This window comes from Gracilinanus agilis, chromosome 3, assembly GCF_016433145.1.
Source record: "Gracilinanus agilis isolate LMUSP501 chromosome 3, AgileGrace, whole genome shotgun sequence".
NCBI classification, from domain to species: Eukaryota; Metazoa; Chordata; class Mammalia; order Didelphimorphia; family Didelphidae; genus Gracilinanus; species Gracilinanus agilis.
Window position 1 is genome coordinate 338,828,655 of NC_058132.1, and position 27,089 is coordinate 338,855,743.

General features: G+C 40.0%; 1 protein-coding gene across 7 annotated transcripts in view; it reads right to left on the minus strand.

Moving 5' to 3' along the window:
* The window catches only part of LOC123242351 (kalirin), a 188,211-nt gene that overhangs the window by 58,933 nt on the left and 102,189 nt on the right, over positions 1-27,089 (minus strand). For 3 of the 7 annotated variants that reach the window (XM_044670037.1, XM_044670035.1, XM_044670036.1), the window contains 7 exons: positions 26,717-26,809; positions 25,112-25,162; positions 23,649-23,726; positions 17,752-17,937; positions 15,379-15,550; positions 11,607-11,845; positions 6,377-7,523 (listed from right to left, as the gene is read on the minus strand). In XM_044670037.1, the coding sequence (XP_044525972.1) occupies positions 7,266-7,523; positions 11,607-11,845; positions 15,379-15,550; positions 17,752-17,937; positions 23,649-23,726; positions 25,112-25,162; positions 26,717-26,809 (1,077 nt within the window). In that variant the 3' untranslated portion in view covers positions 6,377-7,265. Of the gene's footprint in view, positions 1-1,584; positions 1,645-3,213; positions 3,338-6,376; positions 7,524-11,393; positions 11,399-11,606; positions 11,846-15,378; positions 15,551-17,751; positions 17,938-23,648; positions 23,727-25,111; positions 25,163-26,716; positions 26,810-27,089 lie in introns of those variants that run through there. The other 4 variants (XM_044670039.1, XM_044670038.1, XM_044670033.1 and 1 more) reach the window with 3 other exon arrangements.

The following is a 27,089-nucleotide window of genomic DNA, read 5'->3' on the forward strand; positions in this document are numbered from 1 at the left end:
AACCCCTAATCCTAATGGATAATGTTTGCCATGATTGTCAATCCCAACCCAGATTGATATGCAGCATCTGTTTGTTGACTTCTGCTGGGCACTGGGAGGGATGGAGTTAGAAATTCATTAGATGAATCTTTATGGCAGAGGGGATAGGGGTGGGCACCCATGTCTTTGTTAGTCACCTTGAGAGAGTGATAGATGTTGTCTGAACTATATTGCATTTTCATACTTTGATGGATAGGCATTCTTGTGGACATCATTTGAGAGATGCATCCCTAACCACTGAACTTCTTTCTGCTGAAGACTATGCAAGGGGGTGACAGAAGGGAGGAAGAGGTATTCTTGGTGCCATCATGATCCTATTCCCTTCTCTTTCCTTCACTGCACAGCTTGTGAATGTTCCTATAGAAATAATGTTAGGCTTTTCCATGAAAACCCATTTACTCCATAAAAGTAGCTGAAAAATTGTTAGAAGAGTAGGGGAAGTAAGATCAATAAGAGGAAGAAAAGATTGTGGCATAGTGGATGAGAATCTGGTGGAAGACATTGGCCTTAGGAGATCTTGGTTCTAGTCCGGGCTTTGCTACTTAATAGCCATATGACCATAGGAAATGGACAACCTCTTGGACCTTAGTTTTCTCATTATAGGATGGTGATAATTAATAATACCTATTCCCATCTATCTCATGGGAATGTTTTAAATGTCATATATTATGTGTGTAAAAAGCTTTGTAACCATCAAGAACCATTTTTTATGTATGGGTGGGTGCTGTTGGATAGTATTTGAGAAGGAAGACTTGACAATCACATTAAAAAACTTAAATGGGGAAGTATGAATTAATTTTGGTTCCATTGTGGGATAAGGCAGTTTTCTTGGACCAGCTGAGAAGCTAATTACTATTATATAGAATTACTGAATCTCAGAGGTATAAATGTTGTATATTGGGTATTATCTCTGTATCCACTTTCCTTCCCTCCACATATTCATGGACAAAGGAACACAAGAGAAGGTGATATCTATTGAATGTTGGGGGACAGAAATGAGATATCATTAAATCAGTCTGGATTGAGAACCTTTTCCCTAGAAGCTTTCATTTCTAGAGAGGAGATTGGAAAGCTACTCCTTGCTTCTGCAACATGTGGTCATTTCTGACTTTGCTTTATTCCCACTGGGCAACTCCATATGAGTGAAACATCCTTTATGTTATACATCTGAATACATAGAATGTTGTTTTTATGGGAGGTGACTGAATTTCAAGTGATCTTCAAATAGTTTTTGAAACATGTCTCTTTTGAGGAGCCACCTCTATACAAACCAACTGAGAAACCCACAATAAACAACCATTCTCAAATACTAGGGCTTTTTCAAAAGTTGCCGGGGGTAGGAGTTTTATTGGGGGGATTTCTACTGATACTAGGTTGTGTATGGTTTTCTTGGGATGTGGAATGGATACCCAGAGGCAGGACTTAATTGGTACTTCATGGTTAATTGTTGGCTGGTCAGTCACATGTTTAGAGCTACTGCTAGAGAACACATAAGAAAAAAAAAATTCTCATTGTAGAAAATAGGAGAGCAATGGCTGCTTCTACCTCCATGCTAGTATTAGGGTCAAGATCATCGCACTCTGACTCCTCGGAACTGTTCATCTCCTTGTGTGGCAGCATGAGGGAGGGGAAGAAAGAGAACAAAGTTAGAACATAGGCAGCATACCCTAAGCAGAGCAGGAGAACTTCAGAGAGCATGGGAAATGGAAAACTGGCACAGGGAACAAAAAAAAGATACTTCAAAAGGCGAGCAAGTTGCCAAGGGCAGCAGCATGCTTTTGCCAAAGCAGAGGCAGCTATGATTTTATGCAATGGTCTGTCTGGTCTGATTTAGCAATGGAAGCAACAGAATGGAACATGGCTGCTACAGAGTTAGAATTGTTGTCTTCTCTTTGGAGGCTGGAGTTTCTAAACAAAAAGGAAAGAATACTTTCGGTTCCCCAAGATTAGAGGGTAAGAATTGAGCCTGTGATTTCATTAGTATAAGGAGCTCCCAGGTGAGGTAACTCTCTTTACTAATGCAGGTTGGTACTTTCTCTGCAACTTATAATCTTAGAAAATTGCTGAGGGGGCAACTAGGTGGTTCAGTGGTTTGAGAACCAAGCCTAGAGATGGGATTCTGGGTTCAAAGCAGGCCTCAGATACTTCCTACCTGTGTGACTTTGGGCAAGTCACTTATCCCCAATTGCCTAGTCCTTACTGTTCTTCTGCCTTGGGATTAATACAAAGTATTGATTCTAAGACAGAAAGTAAGGGCTATTAAAAAAAAAGAAAAGAAAATTGCTGAGAGCAAGAGATTAAGAGACTTGCCAAAGGTCACAAAGTGTCAGAAGTGGGACCAGGAAAACATGTTCTGATTGGGCCAGCTTTCTTAATTTTTAAAAAATTTTCTGAAGGCAAAACCAAAAAACCAAAAAACACAGACTGCTATGGTTTACATTAAATGTAGACAGAAGCAAACCCACAATTTTTTTCTTGGCTGATGACTGGCTACTGCAGAAAGGCCATAGTGTGTAGCACACCAGGCTGTGCTAGCAGAGTGCCACGGTCTGAGGAAGCCTAAGATCAGTGATTCTAAAATTCAGGGCAGAACTTGGCACAGGATCATATTTGGTGGCATTTCTGTACTTATCTCCCCTCCCTCCACACACTCATGGAAAAATGATACAGGCAAAGTGTCTGCCATTAAGTTGAGACTTCCTGAACTCTGGAGGAAACAAATTAATTAAATGCAATTAAACCAACCTGGTATGGAGACCTCGATCAAAACCTCAGTCTCCATAGGGAAGCTTAGTAGCTTAGAACCTTGGTCATTGCCCACTCCTGTAAATTCTAGTCACTTTTAACCTTGCTATATTTTCCTTGGCCAACTCCAAGTGAATAGAACTTCTTATATTTCCTATAAGTTAAAGCTATAGAAAACTTTGCTAAAAACATCTGTATGGAACAAAGAGAAAAGTTTTTTAAAGGGTACTTACTTGCATTGAAGATGCCAGGAGAAATTAAAGATTAAAAAAAAATTGATCTTGCATGCAAAATCCTGCTAACAAACTACTGGTCTCCCACTTGAAGGAAAAAAAAATCTTCCCCAAAACTTACTGGTGAGAATGCTGTGGGGGTGGAAGAGGCAGGATGAGAGGTTGGGAGGGCACAGCTCCAAAATACCTTACTCACTTTAACTGAGACTTTGCTGCCCAGAATCTCCTTGGATTTACGAGGCCCTGTGGCTTCATTTTTACCAGTGTTCTCCATTTCCGCCCGCTTTCTCATGCGTAGGGTATGCCATGAACATGACTTCCTGTTGTACCAAAAAATGCACCAATCAAAATGGCAGGTCAGAGTAGAAGCGAGGAGGCACAAGGGGTCACCGTCCTCAGAGGAGATGAAGAGTTCTGGCCAACTCCCAGGCTTCAGCGCCGGATGACCCGCCATACCAGCTCTCCCCTCGGTTGGCAAGACTGGCCTCAGTCCCAACATGAAGGGAACTTTGTTACCTCCCCACCTCAAAGAGACAACTCATAACACTATGGAGAAAGGAAATGACCACTGGTCACTGGGCTCTACAAGAGAAGATTTGTAACAGTTTGCTTCAGTTTCTCCAAAGGAGCTGAGTCACCACCCATCTTGCAGTCTGAAGGAGTAGTATGGGCTATAAGACTGCTGGCTACCTATACTCTGTTTAAGTTTTGTGTGTACCTAGTGTGTCCTTCATTAGAGTGTAAGTTTCTTGAGGGCAGGTCCTATATCTTTCTTTGTATCCCCAGCCCTTAGAATAATGCTTGGCACATAGTAAGCACTTACTAAATACAAGTTCTAGTAGTGATGGAGAATGTGAAAATCCAAGTGATTAATTTTGAATTAGGAGAGGAACTTAGCCTATTAGAAATTCTCTTCATGATTGTGCTTATGTTTTGTTTGTATCATCCAAATGATATGGAGTATGGAGGCAATGATTTGGGTTGAATCAGGAAATTCCTGTGTTCTATTTTTTCTGGGCATTCTAAGCCAAAAGTTGCTTCTGGTCTCCGTCCTTTGCACTATAAAGCCCATCTTAGTCAGATTCCCAGAGGCCCTGGCTCTTTCCTGCTGAGAAAATATATGATTTTTGCTACCAGGTAATCATTGTAAGTGTGGAGTGGGTAAGAAGTAGCCATTCCATCATTTTATTCCCCATTTTGTCTCCCTTTTCCCCCAGTGATGGAGATGAGAGTTTGGGTTGGCAGAGACCTGTCATATTGACCTAATGAAGTTGATCATATCATGAGAGTCAGAGGAAGAGAATCCCAAAGGCAGATCCCAAATATGATTCACCATTTAGGCAGGCTGATTACCATTTCCAGTCCTACTTGGGGTAGGACCTCTTCTCTATTTGCATGTGGTGGCAGCATCTTGGTTGAAGTTCCAGTCACTGTCTGGACAAAATGCTGCTTAGGCTTGGCAAGAGTGATTTCTCAAAAACAAACAAAAACCCCCAAACCAATCATATGCAAATGATGCTCTAGACTAGAAAGGGACCCTTCCTCTGCACATTGTGATATACATAAGAAAGGCAAGAGAGAAGTGTCAGAGCAAAGGCTTAGTGCCCAGAGGAGAGAGGGAGGAAGAACAGGAATATCTGGGAAAGTGCATGATTAAGGTCCAACCATCCACCACCACACCTGGGTCTTCACTTGCATAGGCATTTTACCACCTGATCAACCACAATGCTTGTAGCTCTGTCCCCATCCATTGCTTCCTTTTGGAACAATAATCAAATTGATATTATCATTGAAACTAGGAAATGTGAGGGAATGCCCATCAATTGGGGAATGGCTGAACAAACTGTGATATTTGTTGGCAATGGAGTACTGTTGTGCTATAAGAAATTAGGAAATGCATTACCATCTAATACCCTCTGGCTTTAGCCCTAACCTTTATGATCTCCTGGACAAACTCCCTACCTATTAATTGGGGAGGTCACAGGAGACCAGAATTTGAGTTCTTCCATCCCAGAGATTTAGGCAATGGCTTATGAATTTCCATCTTTTAGACGTGAACAGACAGAAATCCTAGAGTGGTAACTGGCTGGGTGACCATTCCGGTAGACGCTATAACCAACTCTGCATGCTTTGTGTTTGAGGCATACCCAAAGAGAGCCTGGGATGAGTTCCCTATCACTAATACAAAAGACTTATATTTTAAGCCATTTGTTTTTATTCCCTTCCTACCTATAGAAAGCTGCTGAGAAAGACCCAGATTGACAGATTCAGTTCCCCTTACTCTCCCAGCATGTACTTTCCCTTCCAGTGGGAGTGAGGTACAGATGAAAGGTGAAATGACCTGAAGGTGGGGAGTGGGAGGTGGGAGGTGGAGACGCCACATGTCTCAGCCAGGCAGCTCCTAGATCAGAGAGCTGGCTCTTAAAAAAAAAAAAAAAGCAAGCAGGGTTAAGTAATTGGGGTTAAGTGACTTGATCGGGGTTATATAGCTAAGAAGTGTCAGAGGCCAGATTTGAACCCAGGTCCTCCGGGATTCCAAGCCTGGCACTCTATTCACTGTGTTACCTAACTGCCTCAAGAGCTGGCTCTTGAAAGGGATCATTCTACCGAACAAGCATTTTGGAGCTTGGGGAAGCTTTATTCCCAAGACTTGAGATTTTCTGGAGGGAATGGGGAAAATGCAAAAGAAAAACCAACTAAGGTCTTTTCAGGCACTATCACCTGAATCTTTCAGGTCTGTAATATGCAGCCAATACCACTTTGGTGTCAGACTAAGTCCGGATGAACAATAGTTCTTTGGAAGGATCAGGAATGACACTAGGATGCTCCTCCTCTCCCCATCCTAGAGGAAGGGTGAGAGCAGGAAGCAACAGTGAAGCCAGAGGCACCTGCATCTTTTGACTATGAACCAGCTTAAGCAATAGAAAAGTCCCTCACCCCACTGCCATGGGCAGCTGCTTAATGGGGCCAGAAGTGGGTGAATGCAAGTCAAGTGATGTGGCCTGCTTTAGCAGTTCATTTCTGTCAACTGCCTTTGACAGAAATAGGCTGGGCATTGCCCATCTGGTACCATTCTTCTTTGTCTATGATAGTGAAAACCAACAGGTAGGGAAGGATGGAATCTTTAACTCTGAGCAACCTTTTTTTTATCCATTGTCTTTTTACCCCCAGGACCTAGCATGGTGTGTGGCACGTAGTAGTGATGAAATAAATGGCTTGTTGGTTGATGGATTTTGGGAGAATAAGGAACAACCTAGGCTTTAGACCAACTTTTAAAATTCCAGAGAAGGAATAGGAGGGAGATATAGTCAATCCACTCATTTCATTATCAAAGTAAATGTTATTCAAGTTTCAGGGCTTAGGGTAGGGAAAATGAAGGGTCAACTAGTTCTTTAACCTCATTAAAACATGCTCATGGTGAAAATTTATTTTACATATTTAAAATAGTACATTTAAAATTATTAGTTACATTACAGGTACAATGATGAACATTGCGGCTATCCAATATATTGCACACCCTGGCTTCTTCCATATGGGTTTCTTTTAAATAGTGCAAAATACTTTATACAGGAATGTACTCTGAAGGATCTCACAATAAAAAAAAAAAGAAATATCTTACAAATTATCAGGAACATATATTAAAGTAACAGGGAAATGAGGGTGGGGGGCATGGATGGGTTGAAAAAGTTACAAGCTGTACAAAGGAAGTGTCACCAATAACCCACCCTAAAATCCCTTCCATCCCCTGCCCCCTTTTTCCCCTGGGGACAGCAGCAGGCCGCTGGCCAACAGCAGGCCTGGGGTTTGTGCTAAGGTGGGATTTTTTTTATGTGTGTGTCATAATAAAAAAAAATAATATAATATTATATATATATCTCAGTAACTTAATACAACATAAATAGAAGTCCAGTCCAGTGAGTCTTGTGATAGGGGCTCAAACAGAGCAACAGAAAGCATGCCTTTAATCACCCAGGGTTTCATTAAGGTTCTTTTCTTTTCTTTTTTTAAACAAATGAGGGGGTGGGGGGAAGGTTGGAGAAGGAGAAAAAATAAACAAAAAGCAGTCAACAAAAAGAAAAAACAAAAACCAAACTATCCAGCATGGATGCCCCCTGTGGTATGTGGTTCCAGCATTCAGACATTAGTTCCAGTGGCACTGTCGAGCATGAGGAGCGGTAAGTCCCTACTGTGTGTTGGATTTTTTTTCCTAATCCATATACTGCTCTCCCAGGGAAGCCAACGAGGCACTTACTTGATGCTCCCGTCGCTATTTTCTGCTGCAGCAGTGGCTTTGGTGAGGGGTGCCAGGATGGTGCCGGGGACCCAGCCCTCGGCAGCAGGGGAATGATCGCTGGCAGGCTGGTAGACCAAACACATGTTCTGCTGATTGACGGCGAGGACCTGGACCACCTCGCCCTGGCTCACGCAGATCTCATTCTCCTTCAGTGCGTAGTAATCTTTGATCACTGCCATGGATGAGGTCCCATTGCACCCTCCCATGTCACTCTGGCAGGGGAGGAGGAGAGGGAAGAAGGGAGATGTCAAAGAGAACTTGAGTACAGCGGAGGCACATATTTTGGCTTCCTATTCCACATTAAATTAATTAACAAATTAAATAAATTTAAAGCCTATGTAAGTTCCTATTATAGCAAGATAAATCAGATAGACTTGGACTCAAGAAGACCGAAGTTCAAGTCTAACCTCAGACACTATTTTTGTGACCCTGGGTAAGTCAGGCAGCTTTTCTCAGCCTCAGTTTCCTCATCTGTAAAAGTAAATACTAATACCCACCTTAGTGTTATTGTGAAGATCAGAATTATACACACTCTTTATATATATAAAATATAAATGTATACACATATTATGTTACATAAATATATAATATGCATACCATATAATATATTATATATGCACCTTATGCTTATAATATATTTTGTATGTGTGTATTATGTGTATACATATATATACACACATAACACATATGTGTATACATACATATAATGTTCTGTGAACCTTAAAGTGCTATATAAATATTGGTCATTATTATTATTTTTGGCTGCTCCTATGGAACAAAAACAATCTGAGCTTTAGCTAAAATCTGTCAGTGACACAACTGATTAATGTGTAAGCATTCTGATTGGAGAGAAGTTCTGATCAATAGAGCTGCTAATCAATCCTCTGACCCAAGCATTTCCAACATTTTATAGGCATCATGAAACAAACTGTAATTCTACAGAAACAAAAAACCAGTCTGACCAGGGGACAGCTAGGTGACTCAGTGTATTGAGAACCAGACCCAGAGATGGGAGGTCTTGGTTTCAAATATAGCCTTAGACGCTTATTAGCTGTGTGATACTGGGCAAATCACTTAACCCCCATTGCCTAGCCCTCACACTCTTCTGCCTTGGAATGAAAACAAAACAAAGCAAAGCAAAACAAACAAATAAGCAAAAAACAGTATGACCTTCTGAAAGGCATACAGTGCAGATTGAGAGGTTATATAGTCTTGCTGTCTTTTATCCAAGCACTGTCCCCAGCTAGAGAATGAGGTTCCATTCCAGGCACCATATTTTTGAAAGCATAATAATAGCTGGATCACCCTCAAGGAGTAGCAACTAAATAATGAGAAGGCAGGAAAGTATTCCATAGTAGTGTACAAGGATTTGTTGAAGGAACTGGGAACATTTAATCTGGAAAAGAAAAGATTTAAGGGCCTAGGAGAGTAGTTTAAAAATATTTGAAGGGCTTTTTATTATATGCAAGAAAGTTTAGACTGGATCAGATTTCTCCCAAAGGGCAGAATTAGGTGTGGCAGAGGCAGGTTTTGGCTCAGTGTAAAAAAACCCCAAAAACTTACTTCATGAGCATTCACAGGTTGAATGGGCATCTTCAAGTGGAAATGGTTTATTTCCCATCACCAGAGACATCTAGCCAGAGCCTAAGAACGTATTGTTGAGGCCATCAGAAGAGGGGATTCTCACTGGGTATGGCTTAGACTAGTTGACCTTTGAGTGCCTTTCTAACTTGGCACTGTGATTGTTTTCAAGTTGCTTTCATATCCATATCATTTGAATTACTATACCTAGTTTTGTTGTTGTTCAGTTGGTTTAGTGGTGTCTAACTCTTTGTGATCTCATTTGGGGTTTTCTTGGCAAAGATACTGGATTGGTTTGCCATCCTCTTCTCCTGTTCATTTTACAGATGAGGCAACAGAGGTTCACCCATCTAGTAAGTATCTGAGGTCAGATTTGAACTCAAGGAGATGAGTCTTCCTGTCTCCATGCCCAACACTCTATCCACTGTGCCACCTAGTTGCCCCATACCCATTTTTAAAGATGATGAAATTTAACTGCATCACCTCCATCACTAAAGGTGGGTGAGTGAGACCACCTTTGCTGTGGACACCAAAAATAGTCTTTGCTCTTAAAGTCATACCTGCCCAATCACATTATAGGGTAGAAGAGATATTTGGCTTGGGGGTATGGGATATTTGGGTGCAAGCAGGGTATGGCCCAAGGGCACAAAGATCCCTAGCTATGCCTCTCGGATATAAACATGGGTTTAAGGAACAGGGGAGAAGATTTTATCTTTTTTCCTTTTTTTTAATATAAGATTTAGAGTTTATCAGAGAAGAAGCTAAGGTCTAAAATGCTCCAGATGTTATATATTCTTGTCCTTTTTCCTTAAGCGCTTACAGACCAATTAGATGGGATGATTTCAATTTTCTTCAACCAGTAGGAAAGGGAATTAAATCCAATGTAGTCCAATTTCCTCATTTGAAAGAGGAGGAAAATAGGAGCTCCAGACTCACTCTTCTCCCTCCAAAGTTTTGAAATTAGTCTCTATTCCATTAAAGTAATCACTTCTGACATCTATACAAATAATCTTCCTCTCCAATTTTCTCAGTATTATAGTCTTAAAAAAAAACAACTCTTACTTTTTGTCTTGAGTCAATACTAAGTATCTAAGTAAGAATAATTAACACTAAGAGCAATAAAGGGTAGGCAATCGGGGTTAAGTGATTTGCCCAAGCTCACACAGCTAGGAAGTGTCTGAGGGCAGAGTTGAACCCAGGACCTCCCATCTCCCTCTCTATCTACTATCCTTTGGTATGGTAATCTTTGGCAATGCTATCTCACATTTACATGTCATTTTAAGATTGATGAAGTCTTTTTCTGTACCAAAATCCTGTGAAGCAGATAATACATGTATTATAATCCCTACTTTACAGATGAGGAAACAAGTTTAGTGAGAGGGATGGAATGATTTGTCCCAAATACAAAGCTAGTAGTTATCTGGGGTTGGACTTAAACTCAGCTCTCCAAGGCAAGCACTCTTTCCATCTCACATTCATAGTCTGTTAAGCAGCTCGATCAACACTACCCACTAACTTTGTAAATTCTGTAGCCTATCATACCACAAACTGTTCATGTGAATTAAGTTGGCTCATGTTAGTTGGAAAGGGGTGGGATAAGGATGTTTATTACTTTCCAAGGAGTATGGAAGAATGTGCTGGTGCCTTTATGTGGGACAGGCAGAGGAATTTGGTCCCTGATCAAAACTTATCAATCACAACTGGTTGAAATGAAATTTGACCCGAAGTTATATTTTAAACCTGACTTACATATGAGGGGAACTAAGGGTGTAAGGAAAAAAATCCTTTAGGAGTTTTCATTCAAAGTATCAGTGAATAACAGATCTGGAAATAGAATCCAGGACTTGGAAGACCCACTCTAGTGTTCCTTCTGTATCACTACAGAGTGTTCAAACAGCTGTGTTTCTGGGTCTGGGCCTAGAGTAAACTCTCAATTATCCAAAAGGGATTGCTAGGAGTTTATAGATTATCTATGGCAAGTGTTTAATTCCAGGCTGGCTTTTTACTTCTCCACCCTGCCAAGTACATTCCTTAACCACCTCTTCTTGCCATCAACTAAAATCTGCTCAGGGAATGTGAACTCATTTTAATAACAGTCTGAGTCAATCATCATTAGGAATGGCAATATTTTTTTAAGGCCACAGTGCATTCCAGGATCATAACTTTTGCATTATCCATTTCTATGGTTTCCTAACCCCTTTACAGTATATTAAAAAACCAGAATATTTGAGCTAGAAGGTACCATGGTGCTCTTTCCAACACAAGGATTTGTATCGTTGTGTCACGGACCCTTTCTCTGTTTTAAATGCATAAAATTAGATTGAAATGCAGTAATCACAATATTTTTTAAACCCTTACCTTCTATCTTAGAGTCAATACTATGTATTGGCTCCAAGGCAGAAGAGCAACAAGGACTAGGCAATGGAGGTCAAGTGACTTGCCCAGCTAAGAAGTGTCTGAGGTCAGTTTTGAACCCAGGTTCTTCCATCTCTAGGCCTGACTCTTGCTTCAAATGAGTCATCTAGCTGCCCTTATGATCACAATATTTTTTAAAACCAAATTCATAGACCTCAGGTTAAAAAACTTGAACTAGTCCAACCTTTCCATTTTACAAATGATGAAGTTGAGAATTGTTCTGAACCCCTAAACTAGTCTAATAACTGTAAGCCCTGATAAAGTGTTCCCTTAAGCAATGGAATGCTAGATCCACATACCTTGCTGGGCTCATACTTGTCCCCAGGCTGGTGGTAGTCAAACCCTGGACTGCCATTGGAGGTAGATATCTTCAGGGGTGGCAGTGATGGGTTCCGGCTAGAGCCCTTTGGGGGCTTTTCAGCCCCTACAGGGACAGCAGAGTAGGGCCTGGGGCTGGCCTGGGGCACTCTGGGAGGCTGGGTCCTCATGACAGCTGTGCTCCTCTCTTTCCGCTGATACTCAATTGGTGACTGTAGTGCTGTAGAAGAAAAGCCAGTTACCAATTTCTGATCTTCATTGAATCAACTTGTATCCTCTCCCCCTTCCAATATATAAGTGATTGTTATGTGAGTGATGAAGATGGAGAGGGCCCCTGCCCTTAAGGGGCTGACCATAGATCAAGGGAGAGAAGACAACTGTAAGGGTCAAGGAGCAACCCTTTATCAGCAAGGGCCAGCAGTGGAGTTTAAGTATTGGTGCCTAGAGGTGCAGCCTTTTAAAATGTAAAATAAATTTTTTTTGTTTTTCTTACACATACCAACCAAAGTCTCTGGACTGAGCTGTGGAAAATAAATGACTAGAGAAGTAAAAAAGACAAAAAAAAGAGTCTAATTGATTTTCCCCTCACCCAGAATCAGGCAGTTGTAAATGACTGAAATCCCCAGGTCCCACCTCAAGGGAGGAAGAAGGAGAGACAACTCCATGGAGAGGGCTGCTGGCCTAAAGGCTGACTAAATCACTAGCCTCTTTTTTTCTCTTGGATCAGAGGATGCAGGTGAAACATATTGGTAAATAGAGGCAGGAAGCAGGAAAAAAGGGGCAGGAAGGTGGTCTCCAAAGACTGGAGACGCTAGTCCCAGCCCCAGTGGACTGCTGGCATGCTGATGCTCCCAATTTTGCTATTTTGTGACTTTTGGCTTAGGGGTTCAGAAGAGAAAGGGGATGAGACACCATGAAAGACCTTGCAACCAGTCAGTAGAACCAGCTCTGAGTATTGAAAGTGACTGGAAGAACATGGTACAAGTCAAATTCCATTATAGCAAACTCCAAAAGCCTGTCCAAATGACTTTGTTGTTACTGGAATGTCATTCTCTTGTAATTTGAAGTAAGTGGGTCAGAGGCTTGGAACCCTTTGGCATAACACATATATAATTTTTTAAAGTCCTTTACAGTAAATGATAAGTATGGTGGCAGGATTGTGAACCTTACCTTGGAGGGACAGGTTGATTCTGTACTATCTTCAAATAAAAAACATTACATTGGGACTTCACTACTTATCTTCTTGGATGTGGAGTAGGAATGGAACTCGTCCTTACCAATAGGGAAAAATAAACAACCAAACAGAAAACTACCCAGCTCTAACCCTTGACAGCATGTGTATGGAATAAAGAAATAGATTTATGTAAATGTTTATCATAGTTCAAAAAGATCTCATTATTCATTATAATTGGGGGAAGGCCAGTCAGAATTATTCAAAAGTCTGAATTATGTAATATTGAAATTTGACTTTTATTAATTTTTCAAATCCATATAGTAAAAAGAACGAAGAGGCTTCCAGGTGATTCAGAAGATAGAGCACCAGGCCTAGAATCTGGAGGATCTAGGTTCAATTCTGGCCTGAGATACTTCATAGCTATGTGACCCTGGGCGAGTCATTTTCTCCTAACTGCCTAGCCCCTGTTGCTTTTCTGCTTTGGAACTGATACTAGGACAGAAGGTAAGGGTTTTTAAAAAGTCACATGCTTTTAGAGAAAACAATTCCTAAAGGTATCCATTAAATTCTATCTATCTAATAATAATTTAAAAATTACTAGCCTTTATATAGGATTTACCATGTGTCAGCCATTGTGCTAAGCACTTCATCTCATTTGATCCTTTGATAATCCTGAGAGGTAGGTGTTATTATTAACACATTTTATAGATGAGCATACTGAAGTAGGCAGAGGGTCAATCTAGCTAATAAGTACCTGAGACTGGATTTGAACTCAGGTCTTCCTGACTCTGAGCCCAGCATATCTAGCTACATTCAGAGTTATACATATTTTCATGAACAGATACTTTTTAGAATAGGTCCTATATTTGCTCATGGGAAAATAGCATTTCTAGCATAGTTCCCTCATTTTATGGGTGAGTAAGCTAAGAAGCAGGCAAGTGATGAGAGTTGCCCAGAGTCAAGCTGTCTGAAGCATTTTGCATTGCTTTATTTATCTTCAGGGATCTCTAGTGTTACTAGGAAGGCTAGTGTGTATGAGAAAGAGCTCCAATGTCCTGCTTTTCAAATCTACTTAGAGAAAATGTCAGCAACTCATAGGCTATATAATCTTTTCTAGCACATGAAAAAGAAAAGCAAACCCAATCCCAAACCACATGAGTAGGAATCAGAAAACCTAAATTCTACTCTTAACATTGTACTAAGTAGTGTTGGGGCACTTGGCAAGTTATTTTTTTGTTTGTTGAATGAGAAGATTGGATGAGAGCATCCCTAGGGTCCTTTCCAAGTACTCTGAAAATGTTCTGCTGCATCAGAAAGAGAGTAAAATGACCCAGGTGATTTATATTACATTTTTTTTTCTGGAGAGTTCCATAAAATAATGAGTTAGAGGTAGAAGGGGACTCATAGATCACTGAGTCCAGCATCATTATTTGACAGAAGAGGAACTGAACACAGAGAGTGAAAAGGCCTTTGCCAAGGAAATACAGCTAATTAGAGGACTAAGGAGAGCATTTCCAATTTTGGCTCCAGAGATGTCTACTATAGTATATTTTCTTTGTTTTGTTAGGTGGAGAAAGCTTTGGGGGGGGGGTGTATGTGCATGTATGTGAGAGAGGCAGACATGGAGAAGAAGGAGAGGGAGAAGGAAAAGGAGAGAGGGCAAGAGAGACAGAGACAGAGATAGACAGAGAGGGAGAAGAAGACACCAACTAACTACCAGTATACCTATCTGATGGGGGAACAGAGAAAGAGCCATTGTTTGTGGAAAGAACACTAGATTTGGAGACTGAAGACCTGAATTCAAGTCCTGCTTCTGTCATTTATTCATTGTTTGGAATTAGACAAGCTCAAGGTCTTTACTGCCTTATCTGAAAAATAGATTCTTGTACTCCTTACCTCAAAGAATTGCTGTGAGTATCAAAAAAGATCATGTAAAGGCCAGCTGAGCCCTTGGAAGGCATGACTCTCTTTCACCATTTCCAAGTGGACTCCTCCACTCCAGAAGATCCCCTAATCTCACTGCCTACATTCTTATCTCCTGAGAGAAGTGAGGGAATAAGCAGGTAGTGAGAGACCAGTTATCTTATCATTCAGGCATCAGAGGAATCTTTTTTAAAAAATAATTAGTCTTCTGTTCTCAACTATTCTGCCAGTCTAGCTGTTAAAAGTGGAGAACAACCCTAAAGACCTAAACTCCTAAAGGATATGAAGGCCATGACTACCGTTAAGTCTGTGTCCCAGAAAACATTTTATGAAACATACTTTCTCCTTCATGGGAGAAATAGGATGGACACTATTGGAAAGGGTATATTAGTGTATACATTGTCAGAATCTTCTATGCCAGACATTTTGCTTAGCTGTGTTGTTTCTTTGTTTTACTTTATTTGTTTGGTTACAAGAAAGGGTGGTGGTGAATGGGAAACAACTGTGACAAAAAGACTAAAAGATGTCAACAAAACATACTTAAAAAACAGCAACAACATAATAGAACCCAGAATGCGCCATATTCTGTAGACACCCAGTCTGGAGGAGGCTGACAGCTCTAGGTTTCCACTGAAATGAAGAAGGGGTATACGTACCATTTAAGAAATCTCGCTGTGTATCCAAGACTTGGTTGATATCCTGCACCCAGGCTTGTTGAATATCTGCATTGGCAGCCTGTAGAACAACCCTCTCTGATGTTTCCCGGCTCATAAGGGCAAACTTACAGGGGTCATTGTCCACATTCTCCTCCAGGACTAGGTAGTTCATCTAGAACAGATCAAGGTCACTTTTTTACATTGAGTAACATTTTCAAAAAGTTTTTGGTGACATTGATTGTATTTATCAGATTAGAATTCATGCCTTTTGGTTCTGGAAGTAGAGGTTATGGGGTGGGGAGAATCACAAACATACTATGAATCTTTATTGTGTAATTCTATAACTTTTTTACTTATATTAATCCAAGTCCCAATTTGATTCTGGAATATTCCAGGGATTAATACTCACCATAAGTCACCCTGTCTCACAATCAATACTAGTCTCTGCCTTTTCTGTCTTCATCCCCACTCCATGACCCAAAACTTTGAAATCAAAATTTGATGCAACTAATTGGAACTGTGCCTCAAAAACTATTAAACTGTGAATATCTTTTGACCCAGTGATGCCGCTACTAGGTCTATATCTCAAAAAGATTAACAATAGGAGTACAAAAATATTGATAGCAACTCTTTCTGTGGTGGCAAAAAAATTAGAAAATGGGAGGGGGTATCCATCAATTGGGGAATGGTTGAACAAGTGTAGTATAAGACTATGATGGAATAGTACTGTACTATAAGAAATGATGAAGATAGTTTCAGAAAAACCTGGGAAGAGACACCTAGCTAAGAGGCCCAGGGTATATAGAGAGAGCCAAGCCTGTGGCTAGAAGGTCCTGGGTTAAAATCTGGCCTCTGATATTTCCTGCCCGTGTGATCCCGGGCAAGTCACTTAACCTCCACTGCCCTACCCCTTGTTGTTCTTCTGCCTTGGAACTGATACTTAGTATCAGTTCTAAGATGGAAGGTAAAATTTTAAAAATAAATAAAAGAAAACCTGGGAAGGCTTTTATGAATTGATACAAAGTGAAACAAGAAGAACCCAAAGAACAATTTATATAACAACAACAATATTGCAAAGAAAACTTTAAAAGACTTGGGAATTTTGCTCAACACAAGGACCAACTTATGATTCTGGAAGACTCATGCTGAAGCATGCTATCCACTTCCAGATAGATAAGTCAAGGGACTCAGATTTTAGACAGAAGTATTGTTTTTTTCAGGTATTGTTAATGTGGGAATTTGTTTTACTGGTATACATATATATGTATATAAAACATATTTATAATAGGCTATTTTTTAATGGGGGAAGGGAAGGTGAGAGAGAGAGACAATTCAGAACTGAAAATAAAATAAAATTGAATTGAAAAATTCAATGCAACTGGTAGCATACTAAATCTAACTCTTGGCACTTATTTTGTAGAAGACATATACACATTTAGAGATTGGCTATGTTATGTTCTTTCTGTCTGCATACCTTCTAAAGAGAACACATGATTGTCCAAATTTATATCAGGGAAGGTTGTGGGGGAGAAAAATGAACACATATAAATATACACATATATTAGGATGAGCTCCAGAATCTAGAAAAAAGTCTAATCCTGGGAGAAAGGATTTTCAAACATTATTAATCCTTTCCTCTGCAATCATCTACAACAGAGCCAAGCTTTGTTCAGAAAGAAATATACATCTAGGGGCAGTGAGGTGGCTCAGTGGATAGATCCTAGGTTCAAATCTGACCTTATCATTGCCTAACTGTATAACCCTGGGCAAGTCACTTAACTCTAACTGCCTTCTGCCTTGGAACTGATACCTAGTATTGATTCTAAGACAGAAGGCAAGGGTTTAAAAAAGCAAGCAAGCAAGCAATGTACATCCATTAGTTTAATCAATGAATAGTCTCTAACTCATTACAATAGATCTCATGGACTGAGAAAAACAGTAGGTAGGAGAAAGTAGTGAGATAGAGTGGAAATAGGCCACCAGACTGGAGTCAATGGGTGTGTGTGGGGGAAGTATTTATTAAGCATCTACTATATGCCAGGTATTTTACAAATATCCCATTTGATCCTCACAGCAATCCTGGGAGGTATATTATTATCCCCATTTTACAGCTGAGGAAACTGAGGCAGGCAGAAGTTCAATGATTAGCCCAGATTCTCATACCCAGGAAGTGTCTAAGGCTCAGTTAGAACTCAGGTCATTCTGACTCCAGCTACAGTGCTGTATCTACTGAGCCACCTAGCTGCCCTGTTCTATTTCTCCACAAAAGCTTCAGTCTGGGAGGGGGGAATTTGCCAAACCCTTGCCAGCCCTGTGTGAGAAACATTACTCATATCTCCTTCTCAGTCCCAGCCCTGTGGAATTCTTCCTCACCTTGATGCTTCTTTTGAACATGTAGCCTGGGGTGAGAGACCCTTTCCGAAGAAGCTCACTGAAGATGACGATCTGCTCAAACAGGAACACCCGCCTCTCCTTGGTCCGGGACTGCATGCCAGCATCCTGCTCAATCACGTAGAAGGTGTCCTGCTGGAGCAGCTTTCCCTGGGCAGTCAGGGTGCCCTGTGTCGAAGAGAAAGAATGGTCAAAGGAGAATGAGAGGGCATAGAAGGAGCCCCTAGCAGACACTGGAACTGGCCACAGCAGAAATCAGGTGGCTCTGATAAGAATATACACTATTGCTTATTTGGATATTTTCAATCCAACAGCAATTCTACAAATATTAAGCATCCATATAGTAGGAATACTGTGTAAGTTACATCTTGTATATTTTCCAGTATTTGAAATATGGGACCTGCCCTCATGGAACTTAGAGTCTAGTAGATGGCACATACAAAAATAGCCAATTATAAAGAATGCACAGAAGCAATGTATAATATTAATATGCATGTATTTATGTATTAATATGTATGTAAATATGTATCCTATTTACATGTTATTATCCCCATGAGAGTATGAGCTCCCTCACAATAGGGACTGTTTGCTGCCTTTCACTTTATTCCTGGCACACAGTGGGTCTTTATTAAAAGTTTGTTGATTAACTTTCTGTATTCCTATTTTTAAATTTCCTACTCTCTTCAATCAGCAGATTTCTGTTTATGGCACCAAGATTGAAGGAACCCTATAATTCTCAGGGAACCTCCATTTTTAAAAGGAAAAAAACCCTCCAGTCAAAGAACTTTCCCTAAATAATGATTTGATGTAGTAGGTGCATGAACCTTTTTGCTCTGTGGGTCAGATTATGCCAAGGATGCCATGTAATCACTCCTTATTCCCCAAACCACACTCACTACTCCAGTCATTCTTCCTTGGGGCTCTTGAGAAATCCCTGTATTATGCTCCAACCCAAGCATTCTGCTGCCAAGGTCAGCACTCCAAAGGGCTTATCTCCAGCCTAGTAGCAAGTTAATATTAAGTCCATGGCCAGCTAGACAGAAATGTTTTATAAGTTATATTATAATTACGTAAGATCCTGACCCAAAGGTTACATCAACAAAAGCTCCAAGGGAACCATAAGCTCAAGAAGCAGGGGGATTATTGAGCCCAACTTCTCCCAGGGAATTAGAAAAATGGGCAAAAACATCTATTGGCTTCTCCAGTGATTAGAAGGGCACCATGGGGATAGTAGACAGACTTAGAGGTGTGTGTACACACACACACATGCACTCACACACACACACTCTCTCTCTCTCTCTCTCTCTCTCTCTCTCTCTCTCTCTCTCTCTCTCTCTCTCTCTTTCTCTCTCTCTCTCTCTCCAATTCCTATGATACCTAACATGACTTAAGTAAACTAAATAGCCACTCACACTGCCCCATCTCTTCCCAGGGGCCTACTTCCTTCAAAGAACCACAATATTTTGGGCCAGAATGACCTCTCAAAGGTGGGAGGGGGAGTGTTTATTTCTTCTCAAGATTGTTCAAAATATCTCAAATTTAGAAAAGCTTCTAGGTTGTTGAGGAAGGGAATTGATATGGGAGGTAAGGAGGGGAGAGCCAAGAGAGAAGAGTTTAGTCTTGTTTATTCTGGATAATAATCAATGAAATTAATCTTGAACCCTATCTATCTCTGGGCATTTTTGTCTGATAGCATTATGTTTGTCTGGACTCCCATTCCATTATGGAGGAGAAGAGAAACCTAGCTCCAAATAAACACAAAATAATCCTCCATTTCTATAGTGCTTTAAGACTTATCAACAGTTTTATACACCAGAACCCTTGCTGGTAGGCTGAGCAAGTAGAAGGGAAAGAGGTAGCTAGGTGGGTCAGTGGATAGAGAGCCAAGCCTGGAGTCAAGAGGTGTAGAGTTCAAATTTGGCCTCAGATACATCCTAACTGTGAAACCTTGGACAAGTCACTTAACCCCAATTTTCTAACCCTTACTGCTCTTCTGTCTTGAAATTGATCCTTAGTAAGGGTTAAAAAAAAAAAAAAAAAGAAAAAGAATGGCACTCCATTCACAAAGGAATTATCTTATTAAACCAAGACTTACTTGGAAAATTAAAAGAAAAGAAACATGGAAAAATACTTAAACTAAACATGTGAGAGAAAGAACTGACATTCTAAATCTATCAGGATGAATCTAATTTTTTAGGGGAGTTATGTTCAGGCACATTATAATTTTGTCAGTCTGAGAAACTCCAGGTACTGATACTCTCAGCTTCCATCACTAATGAATGAGTACAGTTTTGTAACTTAAAGTTTTTTTTTTTTTTTTTTTTTTTTTTTTTTTTTTTTTTTTTTTTTAGCTCTTACTTTTTGTCTTATTAACAACTCTAAGACAGAAGGGCAAGGATGAGGCAATGGGGGTTAAGTGACTTGCCCGGAGTCACACAGCTAGTTGGACACCCTGTAATTTAGTCTTAAAACTTATTCATCGGGGCAGCTGGGTAGCTCAGTGGATTGAGAGCCAGGCCTAGAGACGGGAGGTCTTAGGTTCAAACCTGGCCTCAGACACTTCCCAGCTGTGTGACCCTGGGCAGGTCACTTGACCCCCATTGCCTACCCTTACCACTCTTCCACCTATAAGTCAATGCACAGAAGTTAAGGGTTTAAAATAATAAAAAAAAAAAAAATTAAAAAAAAAAACTTATTCATGATCACAGAGCTAGTTTGTGTCGGAAGCTTGTGGGACATGAACCCTGGTCTCCAAGGCTGATCATCTATCTACTGTGTCAAATTGCCTCTCATTGCTTATTTACAAGACTTGTTAACACTTATTTCCTAGTGGAACAGGGTCACAGGGCATGCACAAGTGATTTATAAAGTAGAAAATGCAAACTATTATCCAGTTTGGTGTGGTCTATAGAGCACTGAACTTGGAGTCAGGAAGTATAGGATTTCAGTCTCACATCAGATGTTTCTACTACTATTACTATGTGTGTGACCCTGGACAAGTCATTTATCCTTGATGGGACTCAGTTTCTTCATCTGTAAAATCAAGTTAATGACTTCTATGGCCCTTTCTGAGGGCAGCTAGGTGTCACATAGAGGGCTGGGTCTGGAGTCAGAAAGACTCCTCTTCTCGTGTTCAAATATGAACCTCAGACACTTACTAGTTGGGTGACCTTGGGCAAATTATTCTACCCTGTTTGACTCAGTTTCTTCATCTGTAAAATGAGCTGATGAACAAAATGGCAAAATATTCTAGTATCTTTGCCAAAAAAACTCCAAATGGGGCCATGAAGAGTCAGACATAACTGAAACAACTGAACAATATCAACAATGTCCCTTCTGGCTTTAAATTTAGGATCTTATAAGCTATGTGAAAAGGTAATAACGCAAACAATGATAACTAGCATTTATATGATGTTTTATGGTCTACAAAGGACTTTACAAATATTATCTCATTTTATCCTCCCATCCATCCCAAGAGATAAGATACTATTATTATCTCTATTTTTCAAATGAGAAAACTGAGGCAGAGGCTAAGTGACTTGTTCAGGTTTACAAAACTGGTAAATGCCTGAGATTGGATTTGGACTCTGGTCTTCATGATTCTAGGCCCAACTCTTCATTCACTGTGCCACCTGTAAAGACTTCAACTCCTTAATAATTGACAGATCAGAGTTCAGAGGTACTACTTTACATCTGAAAGAATGGTCAAAAAATAGTATATATGTATATGTGTGTACATATACGTATATGTACATTTATTCTCTTTTATGCAAATACACATAAAAGACAGCAAATCCAATGTTAGGGAGGAGAGACAAGAGAGGAGGAGGGCAGAGAGGAGAGTTTGAGAAGCAAGGGACACACAGAGAGAAAACAAGGCCAAATTTGGCGGATAGGGGCACAGCACAAAAGTATCTAATTTATTTTTGTTTATTTATTTTTTTTTGGCTCTTTCTTATTAAAGGTAAAAGTTGGGGTGAGATTTTCTCCCTTGTTTTGTATGTTTACTTCTTTGATTTCTTGAGGGTACTTAAATTTATAATTTTTTTTATAAAGTCAATTTTAGACATTTAGTTACTGCCAAGAGGAACAGATAATTCCAGAAAGAAGCAAGGAACAGTGGTTGAGATGTCCTTGGTATCCAGATCCCAAGTGTGCTGCCTATACCTTCACCGTTGTTGTCTTTAAGATCAGAGTTGTCATCACTTCCAAGAAGCCCTCCCTAACTAACCTCATCCCAGCTCTGATCACTTCCATGTCCCCCTTTATTCCATTTCACATTAGTACTTAGAGACAGATGCATTTACTTATTTGCTTTAGAGTTCTGTCTTCTTTAGTGCACCCCTTTTTTCTGTTCACCCACTCAGCTTCTGGGACTTCTTTCCCCAAGATAACTTCTTAAAATAGTTGTGGGCTGGAGATAGTAGTAAAGTAGGTCTTTTGGGAAAGAGTTAGAGAATCCATATCTTCCCAAAACTCCTAAGCATGAAAGAAACAGTGCCAGTTCTCATGCTCTTCTGAATTAATATTCAAAAATAATTTTATATTCAGTAACCTTTTAATTCTAGTGTCTTCCTCTTGTTAATTATTTCATATTTATCTTATTTGTTTTCCCCTAACAAGCATATTCATTTGTTTGTTGTTTTCCTTAATAGATCATAAGCTCCTTAAGGGAAGGGGCAGTGCCCCTTTCCGTTGCCCCCTTACTTAACACAGTGTAGGTGCTTATTAATTGTTTGACTCATAAAGGGTTAATCATTAATGATGCTAATTTTTAAGTAGGAAAATATATTGATTTGCATTTTTAAAACTGTTCTTAGTAATGATATCACAAATCTTGGGGGCTTATAGCTAAGTATCCTGCTGTACCACTAAATATGTAAGTATTTATGTGTGTGCACACATGCACATGAACACATACTACCTGCAGCACAGAAATCAACATTTCAATGTTCTTAGACTCTATATATGTGGCTGGGCTACCTGAGTAAGACTGGCCTCCTCATCATATTGATAAGTTCATCATTGAACTTTGACTAAATCTCTACTCTAATGCTTCCTTGTGGTTTAACAATGAGCCTGGATACTCAGAGGTGGAGTTCAACCTTTGTCAAGACTAGCCTAGTTGAAAAAACTTTGAATATAAGTCCAGTGTCCAGCTCTGTGACTGTCAGTTAATTTAGTTAAATTCATAGGTGATCACTGCCCCCATGCTTTCCATCAATTATTGTGGCCAAAATAGTTACTCATCTGATGAAGGCCATTTACTAAGCAGCAGAAGAGTTGGGATGAACATCAGTGTTAGGTGTACCCACACCGGTAAAGCTTGCTCCTAAAAAATCCCTTAAAAGGATAAAAAAAGGCTTATATATGGTTATTCTTTTGGGTATCATCTCCATCAACTAAAATCTATTGGTCAACCCATAACTGTTCTCTCTCTGCATTCCTGAATTTATCAATCTTGGATGGAAATCAGAGGGAGTATAGGAGAAGTTGCTCTGATACTCTATCTTCCTATATTTGTATCCTTATTTTGAAGTAGCTTTTAAAAACCTGGCACTTCTTGTCTTTGTGAGCTCCTTAGAGCCTCAGGTCATAGTTTGGAAAATAGTCCCAGAATTCAGGAAGAGGGAAATGAAAGGCCCAGTTTGGATGGTAAGTGAATAAAAACTTCAAGCTCATCAGGTGAGAAGGAGATGAGATGAACAGAGAAGCAGTACTTTTCTTGAAATTTTAGCTGAAGCTGCTTCATAGAAGGATGGCATGGAAGGGACTGTTCAGATAGAAAAGCCAATCTGGGAGGTCTTTGCTGTCTTGTCCCTCCACTATCCCATCTCCCTTTCAAAAGAAAAAAGCCAGGAACATTCTCAGTAGCTCACCTCAAAGCCCTGTAGGCGTCCAAGGTTCATCATGTCATTGCAGCGTTTTGGAACAAGGCACATTAACTCCACTGCTTTCTGGAAGAGAGAGGCAGAAGGGCAATGTCAGCCCAGGAGGCTCATGGGAAAGGCTGCTTCTAATGGAAGACGAGGGCAGGATCTTCTAGTATCCCCTCCCTCACCTGGGAGGTGAGGCTGGGTACAGGTCTCCTGTTAACTTCAAAGAAGAGTGTAATTCTTTGATTTAAGTCAGGGTGGACATCCCACAGCACTTAAGGTGATTGCTGGGGGGCCATTTGAGGCATCCCATTTCCTTAGGAATCTCCCTTTCCTTTTTCTAGTCCTCCATTTATTCCTCCTTCCCACAGACATTACTTGGTCTGGCTGGTGACCTTTGGGGCTGAAATAGGTTGGAAAAAGTCTAGCTAAACCAGATCCACTTGTTACCATTGTGTTCAAGTGTTTCTTAAGCATAGTCTCACATCTTCGGCAGCATGTCTTTTCCTTTCTGGAAATGGGCAAACTTAGGTGCACCCCAAAGGGAAAAAAATTATAGAAGAACAGAGGGTGGGATTAGATCCAAGAGTCCACCTGGTCTGGACAAATAGAACCAGGATCTCTGAAAATAAAGGTTGGAAGGGTCCATGAGAGTTTCTTAAACTCTATGACTCCCTCAACAAATCGTTGGTCAGTAGCCTTGGTTTTAAGGCCTTCGGCAATGGGGGATTCACACCCGCTTAAGGCAACCCATTCTATTCTCAGACAGTTTTAACCATCGGCAATTTTTTTTTCTTGATTCAAAGCTGCAATCTATCCTCTCTATTGCTTCTGTCCATTGATTCTAACTCTGCTCTCTGGGGCAGAGCAGAACAAGTCTAATCCTTCTTCCACATGACAGCCCCACTCATCAATGTCTGGCAGGAGACAGTTTAGAAAAGACAATACAGAGACTGATACTGAGATACTTCTATATTCCCAAGATAAGTACTGCCCTAACCTCTGAAGATTGATGCCAAGGAGGCACACATGCCCTCATTAAGCATGCAGAACCATGGAGAGAAAGAAAATCCTGAGCAGGACCTACCATTGAGGTGCTCCACATGGGAATTTTTATATTCTAAAACTCTATCACTATATCAATAGTCATTAGCCAAGAATCAATTAACTCTATATCAATGGTCAATTAATCAACAAAAATAAAAATAGTAAATAATGCATAGAAATAAAATAAAATTTTAAAATAATTAATAAAAAGAATTTTTGAAAATTCATCAACATTTATTGGTGTCCAGACTTATCCAACACTAATTAATCCTTATTTTGCATCAGCTGCCATTTAAAAGGTCTTCTCTGGGTTGGGAGGTAGAGTTTGGACTGAGGCCATTGGGCTGCATGGGAAAATCTTGCTTTACTTTGCCCTTATTAATAGTTATCCACCCAACCCATTTGGGCAGGAAACTCACCTCAATATCTGCACACTCCAGACCAGCCTTCTCACTGTACCTTAGGAAGTCCTAAAGAGAATGAGGGGAAAACAGAGAACAGGAGAAGGAAGGGGTGAAGTCAGTTAGTAAAAGACACAGTGGACCACCTGGCAGCCAGTCAAATCACCCCAGACAGAGGTCTGCTTTCCAGTCAGAAGTGGCAAAAATGCTTCCAACATAGCCCTGAAGGGAAACCCAGTTTGGGGAAAAGACTAATGTAAAATTAATTAAAATAATTTTAAAATGAATTAAAATACTGTGAAGTCCACTCTTAAGAAAATTTAGGTCTATGAGAAAGGTCAGGAGTGGGGAAGTCTCTGTCTCTCTATTTTTATGTATATATATATATATTTATTATATATAATGATTTCTTATGCATATATTTGCATGAATAAATGTATATTTATATGTCAATACTGTAATCGCAACAAACTAGAGACTAACATAATTGTTATGTCTAACAATTGATGAAAGGCTGAAAAAAACTTTGTGAAAAAATGTTGAAATAATGTGATGTAGAGAAAAAAGACCAAGAAGGAGGGTATTTTTAGAATATTTGTAGAGATATGAATGTATGGTATATAGATACATCAATATATATGTACACAAATATTAGCTAGATATTTGTAGAGATACAAGTGAATGGACAAATGGAAAAAGAATAGCTAACAAATGGTTACAAATATGTATGTAGAAAATACAGAGACTAATTTTTCAGTGTATAGAATTAGACTAACATAGCTTAATTTTTTTGTTGTTAAAATTTAAGAGAAAATTTCATTTTTTTAAAAAAATCAACACTTAAGCCAATATCAATAACAGTCCTGGTGACATCTAGGTGGCTCAGCAGATTGAGAGCCAGACCCAGAGATAGGAGGTCCTTTGTTCAAATCTGGCCTCAGACACTTCCTAGCTGTGTGACCCTGGGCAAGTCACTTAACCCTCATTGCCTAGCCCTTACCACTCTTTTGCCTTGAAACCAATACACAGTATTGACTCTAAGACAGAAGGTAAGGGTTTAAAAAACAACAGTCATACTGTCTGTTCTTAGGCAGTGTGAAAACAAGCAACTGATGTTCAGTCATATAAAACTGGATAGAATTGTTAACAGTATTCATATCTATCTCTGTCTGTCTGTCTACCTAGAGATAGTATGCAGCATGGTACATTGGATAGGGAACCCACTTTGAAGCCTAAAAGATCTAGATTCAAATTTTGCTTCTAACACATACTGACTGTGTGATCCAAGGCAAGTAACTTAAACTCTATGCTCTCAGAAGTTCTCTCTGATCATAGACAGCAGATAAAGTGTCTGTCTGCATTGATGAAAGAATTTCTTCATCTGGGAATTCCATATACCAAGGAATTCACAGGTCCAGTCCCTATCCTCTATCTCCTCTCCCCCTCACTCCAACTTTTCCATTTCTTCTTCTCTCCTCCCTTCCCTTCCCATCTACCCCCACAAATATGTAGCCTATATGGAACTAGATCCTGCAATACGGATCATGTGGCATCTATACTATGGCTGGTCCTGAGTGAAGACTCTCTGCCCCAGATCTGGTCCAAGGCTCTCCTTCCACTCACCTTGAGCAGCAGCTGATACTTGGTTATTCTCTGAATGGGCTTAATAAGGAAGTCACTGAGTGTCAGCCTCTGGCTGATCTCTTGTTTCACTTCCTGGAAAACAAGATAATTCCATTAGGAAAAGAGTCATTCACCAAAGAGCTGCTTTCTCTGGAATGGAGTGACTGAGGCAGCCTTTCCTCATAATTGCTCCAGGATCTTTGTTTCAATTCATAAACATTTATTAGGGAACCTCCCACCCCCACCCCATTCAATGTGCCTAATCTTTGTTCAGTGGGTGCTAGAAGCCACCACTGTATCATGGTAGAAATCCCTTATGTATATCATACACAATACTGCTGATCAGCCAAACAGGCTTTCTCACTGTTCCTCA